Here is a 15,389-nt window from a genome sequence, read left to right as displayed (position 1 = left end):
TTACGAATTTCCCTAGACCTTTCGCAGCAGCTTTAGTGATGAGTGTGAAATCTCCATTTTTGCAACAATAGACCAATTGACAAAGGAATTTGGAGGAGGGAATATTTTAAACAAAATTTTTGACTTTGCAGCTTGCATATCAAGAGTCCCTATTCCTAACTCATGTGCTAAGGGGATGAGGGTGGTTTAAAAGTTGCATTTTTCAGCGTCCTGCATCCACGCGCGTATCTTGAGAACTATGCGTTCAACCGACATAACTAACAATTCCAAAATGAAGCTTGATAAATTCTCTACACTTTTTGTTAGTGGAATTTTGTGATATTCCCAACAGTTCCCGAGATATTCGCTCTTAAAGCATAGGTGTCTAATTTTTAAAATAACAGGTTTTTATCCAATGTTTTGCTCTTTCATGGCTTATAACTCTCCAACAATGCATCATAGAAACTTATGCTTCTCGTAGATTTGTAGAGCATTAAATTCTCTTTGAAATGATGTATTACTTCACTATTCCAAGTTTTCCTTTCATTGTTATAGCAGCTTCAATGTAGGGGTTGTAATTATTTTCATTGCTGCAACAAGTGTCAACTCAGCGGTTCCACACTTTCAACAGATCCCCTCTGTACAATGCACAATAAAACAATTATAAAACTTATTTTATTTAACATGCAACGTGATGATACACAAATAGGAAGAAATATACAAATATAAGAATAGAAATAGTTTTAATCAGTACAAAACGTATCATTCCACAAATAGGATGAAATAGAAAAATAGAAAACTTTATACGTCATTATAGTATATGACGTATATGCGGTTTATTCATGAATCAACAAATACAGAAGTGCGAAAATACTATCATTACACAAATATGATGAAATAGAAAAATAGAAAACTTCATTAGATTACAACAAAATCAATTTAGGATACGAAGAATACGTAACAAATTAATACATAGGTGCAAACATACTAGATTGAGCAAATCTTTGACATCATTTAATTTTTCTTTTTTGTTCAATTTTTAAATTAGGTCTTTGCAAAACTCCAGTAAAGATTTGAGATGTGGCTCTGAAAAAAAAGAAGAATTGTAACTTGTTATTGGAATATATAAAACATTTCTGTCAAAAAGCAATAAGTGCAGCACTGATAAAGAGTTGAATCAATATTTGTAAATTGTAATTTATAATTCTAGTAGAAATACACATAAATGACCAAAATATGCAGAAATATTGAATCTTGAATATAGGGCTCATTCAGGATAGAACGGAATAAACCCAAGTAAGAAACAATATAAGAAATTTAATACTCTCTGTTTCAACTCTTTTCTCTTTCTGAAATGAAATAAATTGTTTAGAAGTGCTTTTCATTTTATACTACAACTAGCAGGTAGCCCATGCTACGCAAGGGTCTAATTAAAAACTTGACAAACTGAGAACTTGACCTACTGAAATCTTGAAGAATTTAAAATAGGCCTATAACCATCCTTGGTAAACTAAGAATCAATATGCAAAATTTCAAGTTAATCAGTCCAGTCCAGTAGTTCATTTATGATGATTTGTCATTCGTGAATTTCCTATCCCATACGTGTATAAGCCAATTCTTTCCTTTTAGTCCAGTCAATATAGACATAAAAAAGGGGGTGTGCTTGCAATATATATTGTAGCTCAATATATATTGTATTATATATATATATATATATATATATATATATATATATATATATATATATATATATATTATTTGGATACATGAGAGAAGTCCTGAACCAATTCCTTCATGTGCTAGATACAGAGTGGCCCAAAAACCTCGTATTTTCGGTTCATTTTCCAGTTTTCAGATATGAAAACGCCAAATCCAGTCAGTCAGAAAATTTGCTCTCGCCTTTTTTTAGATTAAAAAATTATGAATGGAATGAGATCATTCGAAACTCTGTATCTCTAATGAGTACTGAGTTAAGATTTTTCAAAAATGAGTGAAATTTAAAGAAAAAAATTAAGTTTGATGAATTTTAGTTTTTGATCAACAATATCTTCCGATTGTTACCATTTAGATGTATAATTCAAAATCCCTCTGGGCGTATTTTTGTGCTCTACAATCTGAGATCAGGTAGAACGCTCTATCTCATATATATTTTTAGGTACACCTGACAACAATGCTCCTTGTATTGTGAAAAACACCTAATTTTTAGCTTCCATTATCACTATAACTAAATTATCGTCACATTGATAATTCGCACAAAGATATAAGTTCATGAGATTATGTTATATGAGAATCGCCCGTTAGATGCACTTCATTTCAGTATTTCCTAGAGGAGAGGCTCGCATAAGGACACCTCAGGGATCACAGTTTTGAACACTTATAACTTTTGACACAATGCTCGGATCTCATCGTACTGCACTTCATTCTTCTCAGCTCGTGAAGGCGGTTCAAAATCATGCACCATAAGTCAATTCATCCAATTGGATGAACTCACTCCTTTAGTGAGGTCCACGTTATAATGGCAGTGGAGAAAGTTAGGAGAACAACGTTGCCGATCCTCTGTCTTGTCAATGCCTTCTAAAGATGGTAGCTGGATTATTTATTTAAGGCTGGTTTATTTATTTAAGGCTGTGCAAAGGCTAGAAATAAATTTTTTAATTGTGATATTTTTCAAAGTTTTTCGATTTGTATATCATCAAGCTATCTAAATGAAAAAAGTTTTCTCAGGAAAACACTTTTTTCGATTTTTCTTTTTGAGATAAGAGCGCCTGAAGTTTGAATTTTTGGGACAGAACATTTCAAATTCGGTAAGAGATAAATCCATGAGATTTAGAGGATAGATTCACCATGTTGGTCTAGAACAAAAATTTTCTGAAAATATCAGTTTTTAAGATAGTTATTAAATGTATTAAAAATAACTTTTAGTTAAGTTGTTTTTGGTAAATTGAATAACTTTTTCAAAATTTGATATTTTCAGAAAATTTTTGTTTTACTGGATCAACAATACCATCCTCTGAATCTCATGGATTTATCTCTTACCGAATTTGAAATGTTCTGTCCCAAAAATTTAAACTTTAGGCGCACATATCTCAAAAAGAAATGATCAGGAAAAATATGTTTTCCTGAGAAAACTTTTTCATTTTGATAGCTTGATGATATACAAATCGAAAAAATGGAAAAATATCACGAGTAGAAAGTTTATTTTTAGCATTTGCAAAGCCTTAATATCAACTGTTCATTCTCATTAAAAATAATCAATTATATTTTAACAAACAAGTAATTATAGTTTTCAATAATTTCATAGTATTAAAATGTAATATTTTTTAAATTAATTATTAATATTCTACATTGTTAAAAGACAATCTGGCAACAGATCATAGCTTGAAAGAGATAGAGCTATATCCGGTTTGTTGAATGATAGACATGGATAACAATACCATTGCTTATCAAACACTGCCATTATAACGTGGACCTCACTATAAATAAGTCAAATCAATTTGAAGTTGATTAATTAATCCATTACTAAAATGAACACAAATGACCAGCAAAATAATGAGTATTATACATGAGATGTGGTGGAGGATAAGAGGTGGTATAGTGGGGGGAGGAGGTAATTAATTATCTCAAGCATGCAACTCATATTTATTTCAAAGAGTTTTAATTGTATTTGAATTGCATTGATAGCACCTTGACAATTTCTCATTCTTTTTATTTAATATGAATATGAATATTGTCAAAAATCACAGATTTTATTGAAAATTAGAATGACCGGTTTCGGTTGTTTATCAGAGATTGACAATGGTGTAACTGTAACAATCGAAACCGGTCATTCTAATGTTCAATAAAAACTGGGTTTTTGACAATTTCCTAGTCTTTTCATTTAATATGAATACCTAATTACCACATCAACTTCTCAACTACACAAGAAGTAAAACCATTTTGTAGAAGTATATGAGTTTATACAATCTTGAGGAAGTATCCAATACTGTTGAAGGAGCGATTTCTGTTTATACAGAGCAAGTGAAAAGTCAGAGAACGGCTTAATATCTCATACACAGAGGTAATTTGACGGTGGGTGTGATTGGGGATCCTCTTCATATTGAAAATACTACTTTACTATGACTTTGAAAATCTGGTCCGCCATCTTGGAACCGCCATGTAGAATGCAACTTAATTTTTTTTAAATAGGAAGTTGGTCATGCGATACATGATTTCGATACAGAATTTCAAGAAAAAATGAATGGCGAAAACCGCATATCGATATCTCAAACTGTTTCGAAGATATTCATATTATTAATCAATACTATTCAAAGCAGAAATGAGAGAAAAAAGTCGGAGAACGGCTTAATATCTCATACACAAAGGTAATTTGATGATGAGTGTGATTGGGGATCATACTCAAATTGAAAATACTACTTTTCTATGACTTTAAAAATCTGGTCCGCCATCTTGAATGCAACTTAATTTTTTTAAATAGGAAGGTGGTCATGCGATACATGATTTCGATACAGAATTTCAAGAAAAAATGAATGGCGAAACCGCAAATCGATATCTCAAACCATTTAGAAGATATTCACATTATTAATCAATACCATGCATATCAGAAATGAAATGCATAAGTGGTATTGATTAATAATGTGAATATCTTCTAAACGGTTTGAGATATCGATATGCGGTTTTCGCCATTCAATTTTTCTTGAAATTCTGTATCGAAATCATGTACCCCATGATCACCTTCCTATTTAGAAAATAAAGTTGCATTCAACATGGCGGTTCCAAGATGGCGGACCAGATTTTCAAAGTCATAGTAAAGTAGTATTTTCAATTTGAAGAGGATCCCCAATCACACCCACCGTCAAATTACCTCTGTGTATGAGATATTAAGCCGTTCTTGGACTTTTCACCCACATTGTATGTCACTGGATCTCAAAAGCGGCTCCAATGATTCTCACAAAATTTGGAACATGGTAGATTTATTGTATAAAAATTATCAAATCATATATAAGTAATCGATATGAACTCCATATATTCTTGTATTGCTTGAGGACTGGAATAAATATAATGAGTAACACATCTTCCTCCTAATCGTCATCCTCCTTCTCCTCCTCCTCCTACTCCACCACCTCCTCCAACCCCTTTTTCCTGCTTGTCATACTTTTTTTTGTAATTAGTAGAACAATCAATCAACTTATAATAATTGGTTCGACCTCAGAATGACTTTGAGTTCATCCAATTTGGATAATGTGGCCTTGTTGAAACGTCAGCCTTTCCATGCGAATCCCTACAGAGATGTAAATTATTTGAAAAAAAAGTTACATGTTCAAAATTACCCATCACATTATTTCTGTTGTAAAATAATAATGAAATGGGAAAGGTGATTATGATTAGCTTCTTTCCATTAGTAAATTGTGAGTGGAGTTGCCCTGTCTTAATATCAATAATTTTGTTAGCAGTCTGCTGCAGGTCCACGCCCAGGTTATAGCAAATTCTAGTAAGTGTTCCAGTTTGAAGTAGCAGGATCCATATCCTAGTTCCTGTGCGGATATCTATTCAATTGAGTGATCTATCATCTACTGTGTGTATATTGTTTGTTGTGTTCATCGCACTCATGCCAGAGGCGGCTTCAACTCCACATCAAAGACAGATGAGAAGAAGGAAAAGAGTGAATCCCCATTTCAAGAACTTTGTGGAGAACACTTCATTACATGGGGTGAAATACATTTTTGGTGGTAACCAACACTGGATCAAGCGTGCTTACTGGTGCATAGTCGTCATCGGTTTTGTTATTTCATTGTTTACAATATACACAATAAAAATGAAGAAATGGAAAGAATCTCCCATGAAGATAGAACTGGCAAATACTCCTCAAAGCATCTCTACCCTACCTATTCCTGCTCTAACAATCTGTGGCCCTATTAGAAGTACTTCATTTTATATTTTTAGAAATTTCTTGAAAAAACATTATAGTGATGAGATATACAAAATAGTAGATATTTTAGGTATGTCTGGGGAAGCATTTGATGAAAAGTTCTCATTTTCACATTCCACTGAAAAATACACAAATAAAAGTGAAAAACGGTTTGTTATAGCTGATTCAATTCTCGAACAGTTTTTCCATGATGCCTCAAAGCCTGGGAGATTATCTATTGAATCAGCTTTTGGAAATAAATTCTCAAAAAGTTCTACTTTCATGTTCAGGGGACACTGTCTGACCAGCAACATGATTCCACTTTCAAAGATTTACAGGAAGCATGTAGTACGTAATTTTTTACGCAATGATTTAATGGAACGTGACACAAAAAAGGGCGATTGGGTTACTGATACAATCCATGGATTTCCATCATTTACAGAGAATCGGACATCGAGTTCCCCCCTCGTTCTTCAACCAAACAAGTACCCTACCTTGATGCCACTGAATCAATCACTCATGAGCTATGAAATCAAATATGATTATGATGACAAACTTAGTTTTGGAGACTATTTTATTGGCAGAGACAATTCACTTCGGTTCACAATCCACAATCCTTGGGAAGTTCCGAATCCATTTATGAGATGGCATCGTCTCCATTTATCAAAAGGCTCTCGCATTCATATAGAACCTGAACAAATCATGAAATATCCTGTAGATGAAAACGATTTTCTGTACAAAGTTCCATATACCAAACAATGCTACAACACAACGGAGAGAACATTGGACTTTTTTCAATATTATACTCGACAAAACTGTTTAATGGAGTGCTCTACCAAAAGAGCATTGAGAGAATGTGGATGTGTCCTGTTTTTTATGCCGCACAACGAATCAACATACATTTGCTCTGATGAACACAGCTCGTGTGTGTTGGATGTTGCCAAAGCCACTCATTACGACACGGGTGAAAGGACATTTGTAGACTCTTGTGACTGTTTGCCATCTTGTAACTACACGGACTACAAGGTGCTATCTTATGAATTATTTCAAAATAAAGTTAGTGGACCGCCACAAGGGTTGATTATTATGGCAGGGTTGTTGGGAGGAGGGATTCGTCCATTCAAGTCTAAATATTATAATAAACGCGCTATTGAAATTGTATTCAGGGACATCGTTCTCCATCCTAAAGTTCGCACTTTCACATACAATAACTATGAGATGATGGACTCCACCGTTTTCTACTTGGATACATTTCTAGGCATAAGTATAATGACTATAGCTGAAATGTTCTACTACATTTTGTTGTTTGCTATTGATTATCTAAAACGGAAGATACAGTTGATGATTGATTCACTACATACTTGATGAGAACTCAACTTGAATAAAACATTTCAATAAGCCTGCATGCTTCCAAGAAGGATGTTCAAATCACATCTTATTCACTCAATTTGTCGATTGATTCATAAAAAGGCTGAGAAAAACGCTGGAAAATCGTAGATTTTGGGTGTATTTTGGAGATTTAAAAAAATACGTTTTTAGTGCGCTTCTAGAAGGCCTAATTTGAACGTATTCGGTTCAGTAGATTTTAAGTTCTGTTGATTATGAATGAGTACGAGTGAATAAACGAATCAGAGCTATTTCGCATTCATATTTCTATACAGAGTGTACTGTAAAAAGGTGTTCATAAGTCAGGGCGTGATTCCTATCATCAAAAGAAGAAAAAATGTATCAATTAACATAGGTCCGAAAATGCTTAGTTACCAAGTTATACAGAGTGGAAGATTTCGTCTGAATTTCAGTTCCCCTGCCGAAACGAAGCCCTAAAGGTATTTGTTTGCTGTTAATAAGATGTACAATTTAGCGTAATTTATGTAAAGTGAACTGAAAATTGAATAAAACCGTTTCTAGACCTGTAGCTATAGTAGTTTTTAAGATATGTGACAAAATACGCGAAACTTGGTCCCGAAAAACAAGTTCCTTAAAGGTTTGAAGTAGATGAAGATGTAGAATAGACAGATAGACAAAATCTGTTAAGCTCTCTATTTTTCATGCGTTTTGTATGTAATTAAGAATTATTCTTTCAAGGTTGCGTTTGTCTATTATAGACTTATTCTACATCTTTCTCTTCGAAATTAAATTTTCTACAATTTCTGTAAAAATATATTTTGTGTGTATTGTACATAACATAGTAAATCTGCTTTAAACCTTAGAGGAACTTGTTTTTCGGGACCAAGTTTTTGCATATCTTAAAAATTACTGTAGCTACAGGTCTGGAAACGGTTTTATTCAATTATCAGTTCATTTTACATAGAGTACGCTGAATTGTACATCTTAATATTAACAGCCAATAAATACACGTAGGGCTTCGTTTCGTCAGGGAAACTGAAATCTTCCACCCTGTATAACTTGGTAACCAAGCATTTTCGGGCCTATGTTAATTAGAACTTTTTTTCTTCTTTTAATGTGAGGAATCACGCCCTGACTTATGGGCACCTTTTTCAGAAAACCCAGAATAATTCTTGTAAATTTTGTGTGTAATTTTGTCTTATTATTTTGTTGTTATATTGATTTGTTCATGGCGTGGTCAAGTTAGTGAAGTGATTGATACTGTATGAAATCAATTCTCAAAATGGAAAGAATGTTGACTAGACTAGTATGTTTGAGAACATTGATATTATATCCAATTCCACCTTCAGTATCCCAATTAAAGAACTATAGTTTTACATATAAACCAACAGACATCTTCAGCTGTATACTAGTAGATGTGACGCAGGCGAATTCCTGCATATTAATAACAGCGAACCGAGAAAATATAAATGTTTTAAAGTTAAAAAATAATCCCATAGTATCTTTTTTAAACTTAAAAAAAGTTTTTTCATAAAGTTACTTACAAGATAATTTATTCCGGGATAGGATGATTAGGATTCATGATTGGCACAGACTCTCAGCAAACGTTCAAAGTTTGCGATTTGATGTTTTCCCAATCTTCCCAGTCTTCCTGTAAAAAATAAATAAAATCAAATTAAATAGAATTTCTAAAAGTAACTAATCACAAGTTTATAGCCTATTTTTATTACATCGCAAGCAACATCTAAACAATATTTTAATTATGCAGAATTGAATACACATTAAGAAACATAATTTTCAACTAATAAATTTTGAGGCAAAAAGCTTTCATTCTTTTATTTTAAAACAATGAGTCTTGGTATTCATCAAACAGTCATCAACATGATATGGATATACATAAGACATTTAGTATTTGAATTAATCTTTTCCTCACGAAGATAAAGAGAGAATCTTTTCTTTCAAAATAATTAAATTTTTATTATTTTTCAATTAAGAAACCATCATTCATAAAACATTAAGTAGTCATCAATTTGAAAATAATTGTGTATAATATACATGGAATAAATTTTCCACGAAATTTAATGGTCGACTAGCCTAGATATCAAACCAATTTTCTAAACTCAGTTACTTCAATAATTGAAGTAACTTAGTTTAGAAAATTATTAAGATAAATTATAATTATCTTAATAATTAAGATAATCAAATTATTTTTTTCAAATTATTTTCAGGAACTGTATTCCTTCTTCAGCACAGTGGAGGAGAATGATGGATGTCTGATAATTGTAAAATTTGAGTTTTGAGATGAATTTTGAAAATATATTCTCAATGTTTATTTCACCGACTTATACCTGTACTCAGTTACAGAATGTAGTTGAAAAATAGAAATGTAAAGGTGGAACATCCACTTTCATATCAATAAATTCAACATGGTTATCAGAGGTGATGTGAAATTGGTCTATGATATTGCAAACACAATATTAGCTATTAAAAGGTGATACAGGTAGAGATGTAAAATTCCCTGGAATTTAAGATCAAGGAAATATTCCCAGGGAATTTAATGGAAATATTCCCAAAAATCATAAATTCCCGGGAATTTATGGGAACTTAAGGAAATTTATGATTTCTTTCATAAAAAAATGACCGAAAAAGGCTATCAAAAAAATAAAAAAGGTTTCTCAGGAAAACATTTTTTTCCGATCATCACAAACTTTTTGAGATATGAGCGCCTAAGGTTTTAATTTTTGGGACAGAACATTCCAAATTCGGTAAGAGATAAATCAATGAGATTTGGAAGATACATTTTTCATGGTATTATTGATTGAATGAAACAAAAATCTTTTGAAAACATCAATTTTTGAGAGAGTTATTTTAGTAAATTGAACAACTTTCTCAAAAATCTTGAGAGGTCAGTTTTAGTAAATTGAATAACTTTCTCAAAAATTGATATTTCCAGAGATTTTTTGTTTCAGTCAATCAACAATACCATGGAGAATTTTTTCTCCAAATCTCATGGATTTATCTATTACCGAATTTGAAATGTTCTGCCCCAAAAATTTAAACTTTAGGCGCTCATATTTCAAAAAGTAACGACCGGAAAAAATGTTTTCCTGAGAAAACTTATTCATTTTGATAGCTTGATGATATACAAATCGAAAAACTTTGAAAAATATCACCAGTACAAAGATTATTTTTAGCCTTTGCACAGCCTTAAGATTATACTGAAGTTGAAAAAGATAGTTTACCTGCTAGCACCTTTGTTAGTTGTGTGTGCCTTGCTCATATGAGTGCTATATGTTGCAAAATACTTGAACTGCTTGCCACACACTTGACACTTGCGGTTTGAATCAGGATGCATGTCTTTCAGGTGCTTCTTCAAAAGACCCAACTGGATGAAAGATTTTTTACAAATCTCACACTTGAAGCTCTTCTCAGCCATGTGCTTCTGAATGTGATGAATAAGATACTCTTTGGAGCGATATTTCCTACTGCAATAAGTACAGGTGTAATCTTCCTTAACGGCAGGATGTTCAACTTGCATATGTTTGAATTTAGAAGAACGTAGAGTTTTGCATGATGCAATCACTGATTCATTACAAATGTCACAGAACCAAGATTTCGGACCACGATGTGAAGATTTGATATGTCGCTCAAGCTTATATGGGTTTTCTTCAATCACCTGACAATAGATGCAAATCTTCTTCTTCTTATGCAGAGATAGATGCTCGATAAACTTTTCACGGGTATTGAGCCATATATCATTTTTGCAGAGCACACACTTTCTTGTCTCAAAAGAGCACTTTCGAAAATGACCTGTAAAAGTCTTTATCTGATTATAACACTTCTTGCACTTACTACAAGTCATCAACAAATGGCTTTCAATATGTAGTCTAAATTGCTTTTCAGTTTTGACGCAACTATAGCATTTGAAGCAAATAAATGCAGTAGAAACTTTGCCACCTAGTGCCATAGAAGAGGTTTGAAATTCCTTCACATCAGTTTCATTGACCAGTATTTTTTTCAATTTATCATAATGTTCCTCTTTGCTAGAGTTTTTGAGGTAATCAAGTTTCACTAGAAATTTGGAGTCATTGTTTTCAAAACTTTTGTCACAAGAATTATTATTCCCATGCTCCAAACCATGAACTTTCATATGCGTTTTCAGATATTCCTCGCAATGATAGGCCATTCCACATGCGCCACAAACATAACCTTCCAGAGTTGCAAGCTCCGAAACATGATGGCGTAGTTCGTCAAAGCTCTCATAAAACAAACTGCAATCCAAAGAGCTTAGTTCGACATTTTTCCGATCCTTCATCAAGTGCTTTGACCACATTTTTTCACTAGAACAATGAAACTTGCAAGTTGGACAACTGAACTTATAATGACCACGTTTGTGCAGTTTGTATTTTTCAAAATCACTACCAAGACTCTCACTGCATGTTGCACATTCAAAGGAAGGAGATGAATGTTTAGATAAATGATTTTTAAAGAGATTCTCACATCTATAAAATTTGCCACAAACTGGACAAATCCACAAAAGATGATCTGCTAAATGATTCATCACACTCTGTTTTTTCCTAGGAAGAATTTGTTTACATAAAATGCATTTGAACCCTATAGTAAACTGATTTTTGCTATCTTTCCAGCCAAGATAATAGGGCATTGATGATATTTTGCCTTCCAAAAGATTATTCAGCCATTTAATCAGTGTTGGAATGAAATTAGAATCGTTTAAATTAATTGTCTTGGGCGTGAGATATAATTTATCAGTATCAATTACATCATCATTCTCAGCATTGAATTTTGATGGATCAGGGGAAATAATGAATACCATATTTTTGGAACCAATGTGAGACTCGACAAGCAGATAGGGAATTCTATTGCACAAAAGGTCAGATTTTCCGTTCGTTTCTATCCTGTAATTGTGTGTTTTAAAGGGCTGCACATTTTTATCATCATCATATGTAGGGTCATATGTAGGATCATTATCTGTATCCTCCGAGGAAGAAATTTTAGATGAATCCAGACTGTTAGTATCACTACATGAGGAATCATCACAAGACATGCTTTCAATATTCACATCTTTGTGGACGCTGCATTCCACATTAGGATATTCATGTTCTTCATATATCATAGACATTGAGTTGTCTTCCATATTCCACCCATTATCATAGTCTAAATGTGAGAAGCTTTGTGGCTCAGGTTTAACACTTTTTTGATCATTACAATCTTCATCCACATCAACTGATACTAAAGCACTAGGATGAGTAGATATTTGGTTTAGCTTACCCACATCATCTGAGTAATCATCAACGTTCTCAAACTTTATCAATAAATCACAAAAAGTTAACCGATTGGAAGCAGAAGTTTGCAAAGGCAAACTTGTAGATAAGATGTTTTCATATCTCAAATTGTCTGGATTCAAAAACTCACCATCAATTTTAGATTGCAGGCTTTTGCAATTAGCATTATTTGATTCATCAAAACCTCTTATTCTTCTAAGTTTAATTTGCACTTGATGGCAATTATTCTTGAAACACCACATACTATCAAGTTTAGTCACACAAGGTACACACACAGAATGAGGCAAATTATCACTTTCACCAACAGCTATATCTAATAATTGTTCAATTTTATATTGTAACTTATTTACACAAGTTAGCTTATCAAAAATATTAAAACATTGCTTACACGAAAGTCCACATAGCCTACAAATAATTTCAGTTTCGTCTGACATAGTTCAACTGTACAACGTCAAACTATTAACAGCTCAATTTATATTATAAGCACATACTCAAATCGTTGTAAAAAATTATGATACGGTAACTGATGAATGACTTCTAGAGTTAAATAATGGAAATGATTTTACAAAGTTTTTGCAAAAAGATTCGTAAGTTATATCTAAACCTGTAAACCTACGGCTACGGATAAGCCTTAATCTGCCTCATCCGATAAGGCCGATATACCCGATAATATTAAAATTTGAATTTGAACAGCAGCTCAGCCACAGAATACGTACAGAAAGGAAACTTGTAATCAAACGCCTATCCAACCAATGCTTTTTACATGATGCCAATATTAAACACGTCACGTGACCTTGGGAAGTTCCAATCCTGATCTTCTGATTGGCTCGTGGCAGTGAATGAGATCAATTGATCCGGATCATTAAAGGGATCCGAACCTACCATTAATACTATTACAATGCGGCGCTTTCTAACAAGATGACGGATTTTGGCGTCAGGGTATAGCCAAGTTTCCGTTCTGTATGTATACAGTGGCTCAGCTTGGGCACTCGGCAACGGCTGTGGCTCTGAGCCAACGTTAGTAGACAAAAGGTTGATCACTCACAGGTGTATGATTCAAAGTGGTGGGGGGAACGCCAGCGTGACGTCACGTGTAGTAAAATGTTCTAGAGTAACCACATTGAGCATACAGTTTATTCACTGTATCTTCAAATATATCGTCGTTTAATCTCCTCAAGATTGACCTAGAACTTTAAAATTATCCATACTTATAGCGAATGAATCACCGATTCTAATGATGTTGTTAAATATTTCAAGTTCATTTATCTTTTATGAATAAAATGAAGTTGAAAGTTTTTCATGAATCTAAAAACGTGACACGAAAAAGTTAATAAGCTGGAAAAGCGTTAGTAGACAATGTTATACTATTATAATTTCAGATTAACCCTTAAAAAATCTTGATAAACCAATGCATCGCAATAAACCGATAAACCGATCCCAATAAATCCGATGAATTTCATTCGTTGTAAATGCACTGAACACATGCTGGTATCGAGCACATGTTCTACGAGAATCAAAAAATCTCATCCCCGAAATTCACAAGCTGATGTATAGCCAAACTACAAAATATAAACACGACCTAGAAGATGAAGAAACCTTAAGGGTTTGAAAGGGAAGGTTAGAAGGTGGGGTTTTTGCTTTTATATGGCAAAATGCTTGTATTATTCAAATGTTTTAATAATTATTGTAAAGCAGAAACAGAAAGCTTGCATGTCAGAAAATGTTTGTGTTATTTAATTTGACCATACGACACCATATGATTTTCAAGAATGCGATATTCTGCCTACTCTGTACTACAGCCTACGTCACGGCTGCAGTTCCCCCACTCCAATTGCATTTCAACGGAAATACTATAGATGAGTGACCAACCTTCTGTCTACTAACTTTGGCTCTGAGCAGCTTCTCTTTGTCTCAGAAACAGAGTAACAGCCAGCAACAGTCACAGCTATTCAAAAGTATTCTTTGAGTATCTATAGTGAGGTCCACGTTATAATGGTGGCTTTTTGTGTAGTTGAGAAGTTGATATTGTGGTAATTATTCATATTGAATGAAAAAGACTAAGATATTGTCAAAAAAACACTGATTGATTGAAATTAGAAAGACCGGTTTCGGTTATTACACCATTGTCAATCTCTGATAAACTCAGAGATTGGTTTATCAGAGATTGACAATGGTGTAATAACCGAAACCGGTCTTTCTAATTTCAATAAATCAGTGGTTTTTTGACAATATCTTAGTCTTTTTCATTCAATTATAATGGTGGTGTACGATTTGCAATGGTGCTGCTATCCTTGTCTATTGTTCAAAAATGTTAAAGAGTTAGGGGTTAGGTTTTATTTAGGATATATTTGATAATGTTTTATTAGGATAGGTTAGGTTTTTGCTTTAAAATTACAATATTATGCTAGAAGGGGCTAGGGTCTAGGTAGAGTTATGTTTTTTGATGTTTCAAAGGTAAAAGGATAGGTTAGGGGGTTAGGATTTTGCTTTGAACCACATGTTTGTGAACATGTTCATGAAATGAACCACATGTTTGTGAACATGTTCATGAATTGAACCACATGTTAATGCTTTGTTCTAAAGATGACGAATAAATTCAAAGTATTAAATGTGAAAGGGTTAGAGGTTAGGTTTAATTTAGGTTATATTTAATAATGTGTTATTAGGATAGGTTAGGTTTTTGCTTTGAAATTGCAATATGCTAGAAGAGGCTAGGGTGCAGTTAGAGTTATGTTTTTTGATGTTTCAAATGTGAAAGGATAGGTTAGGGGGTAGGGATTTTGCTTTGAAATCTAAATTATTAAATGTGAAGGGGTTAGGGGTTAGTGGTTAGGTTTTTTTGGATTATATTCAAT

The 15,389-nt window shown here is 33.1% G+C and overlaps 2 protein-coding genes across 4 annotated transcripts; one reads left to right on the top strand and one right to left on the bottom strand.

The window, feature by feature from the left end:
- Positions 1-711: 711 nt before the first annotated feature.
- LOC111044031 (zinc finger protein 569-like) lies at positions 712-13,219 on the bottom strand. 3 transcript variants are annotated; one of them, XR_005572791.1, is made up of 3 exons: positions 12,923-13,218; positions 8,776-8,882; positions 712-1,065 (listed from the first exon to the last, which is right to left on the bottom strand). XR_005572791.1 is itself a non-coding variant. In XM_039439969.1 (3 exons), the coding sequence occupies exons 1-2, from the start codon at positions 12,966-12,968 to the stop codon at positions 8,840-8,842; spliced, it is 2,538 nt and encodes an 845-aa protein (XP_039295903.1). In that variant the 5' UTR covers positions 12,969-13,218; the 3' UTR covers positions 712-1,065; positions 8,776-8,839. The 3 variants fall into 3 exon arrangements, 2 of the variants coding, with proteins under 2 accessions (XP_039295903.1, XP_039295904.1); XM_039439969.1 differs by having other exon boundaries at positions 10,474-13,218; XM_039439970.1 differs by lacking the exon at positions 712-1,065 and adding an exon at positions 6,456-6,575 and having other exon boundaries at positions 10,474-13,219.
- On the top strand, positions 5,558-7,528 carry LOC120354042 (pickpocket protein 28-like). The gene has a single exon (XM_039439971.1). The coding sequence runs from the start codon at positions 5,585-5,587 to the stop codon at positions 7,247-7,249; it is 1,665 nt and encodes a 554-aa protein (XP_039295905.1). The 5' UTR covers positions 5,558-5,584; the 3' UTR covers positions 7,250-7,528.
- Positions 13,220-15,389: the final 2,170 nt, after the last annotated feature.

This window comes from Nilaparvata lugens, chromosome 13, assembly GCF_014356525.2.
Source record: "Nilaparvata lugens isolate BPH chromosome 13, ASM1435652v1, whole genome shotgun sequence".
Taxonomy (NCBI): Eukaryota; Metazoa; Arthropoda; class Insecta; order Hemiptera; family Delphacidae; genus Nilaparvata; species Nilaparvata lugens.
The sequence above is the reverse complement of the archived record's forward strand: the minus strand, read 5'-3'. Positions and strand labels throughout refer to the sequence as shown.

Excerpts from the sequence above, each read along its gene's own strand:
- LOC120354042 (XM_039439971.1), top strand. The coding sequence starts at position 5,585 with ATGCCAGAGGCGGCTTCAACTCCACATCAAAGACAGATGAGAAGAAGG.
- LOC111044031 (XM_039439970.1), bottom strand. The coding sequence starts at position 12,968 with ATGTCAGACGAAACTGAAATTATTTGTAGGCTATGTGGACTTTCGTGT. Across the intron at positions 8,883-10,473 it reads ACTAACAAAGGTGCTAGCAG|GAAGACTGGGAAGATTGGGA; the intron begins GTAAACTATCTT and ends TATTTTTTACAG.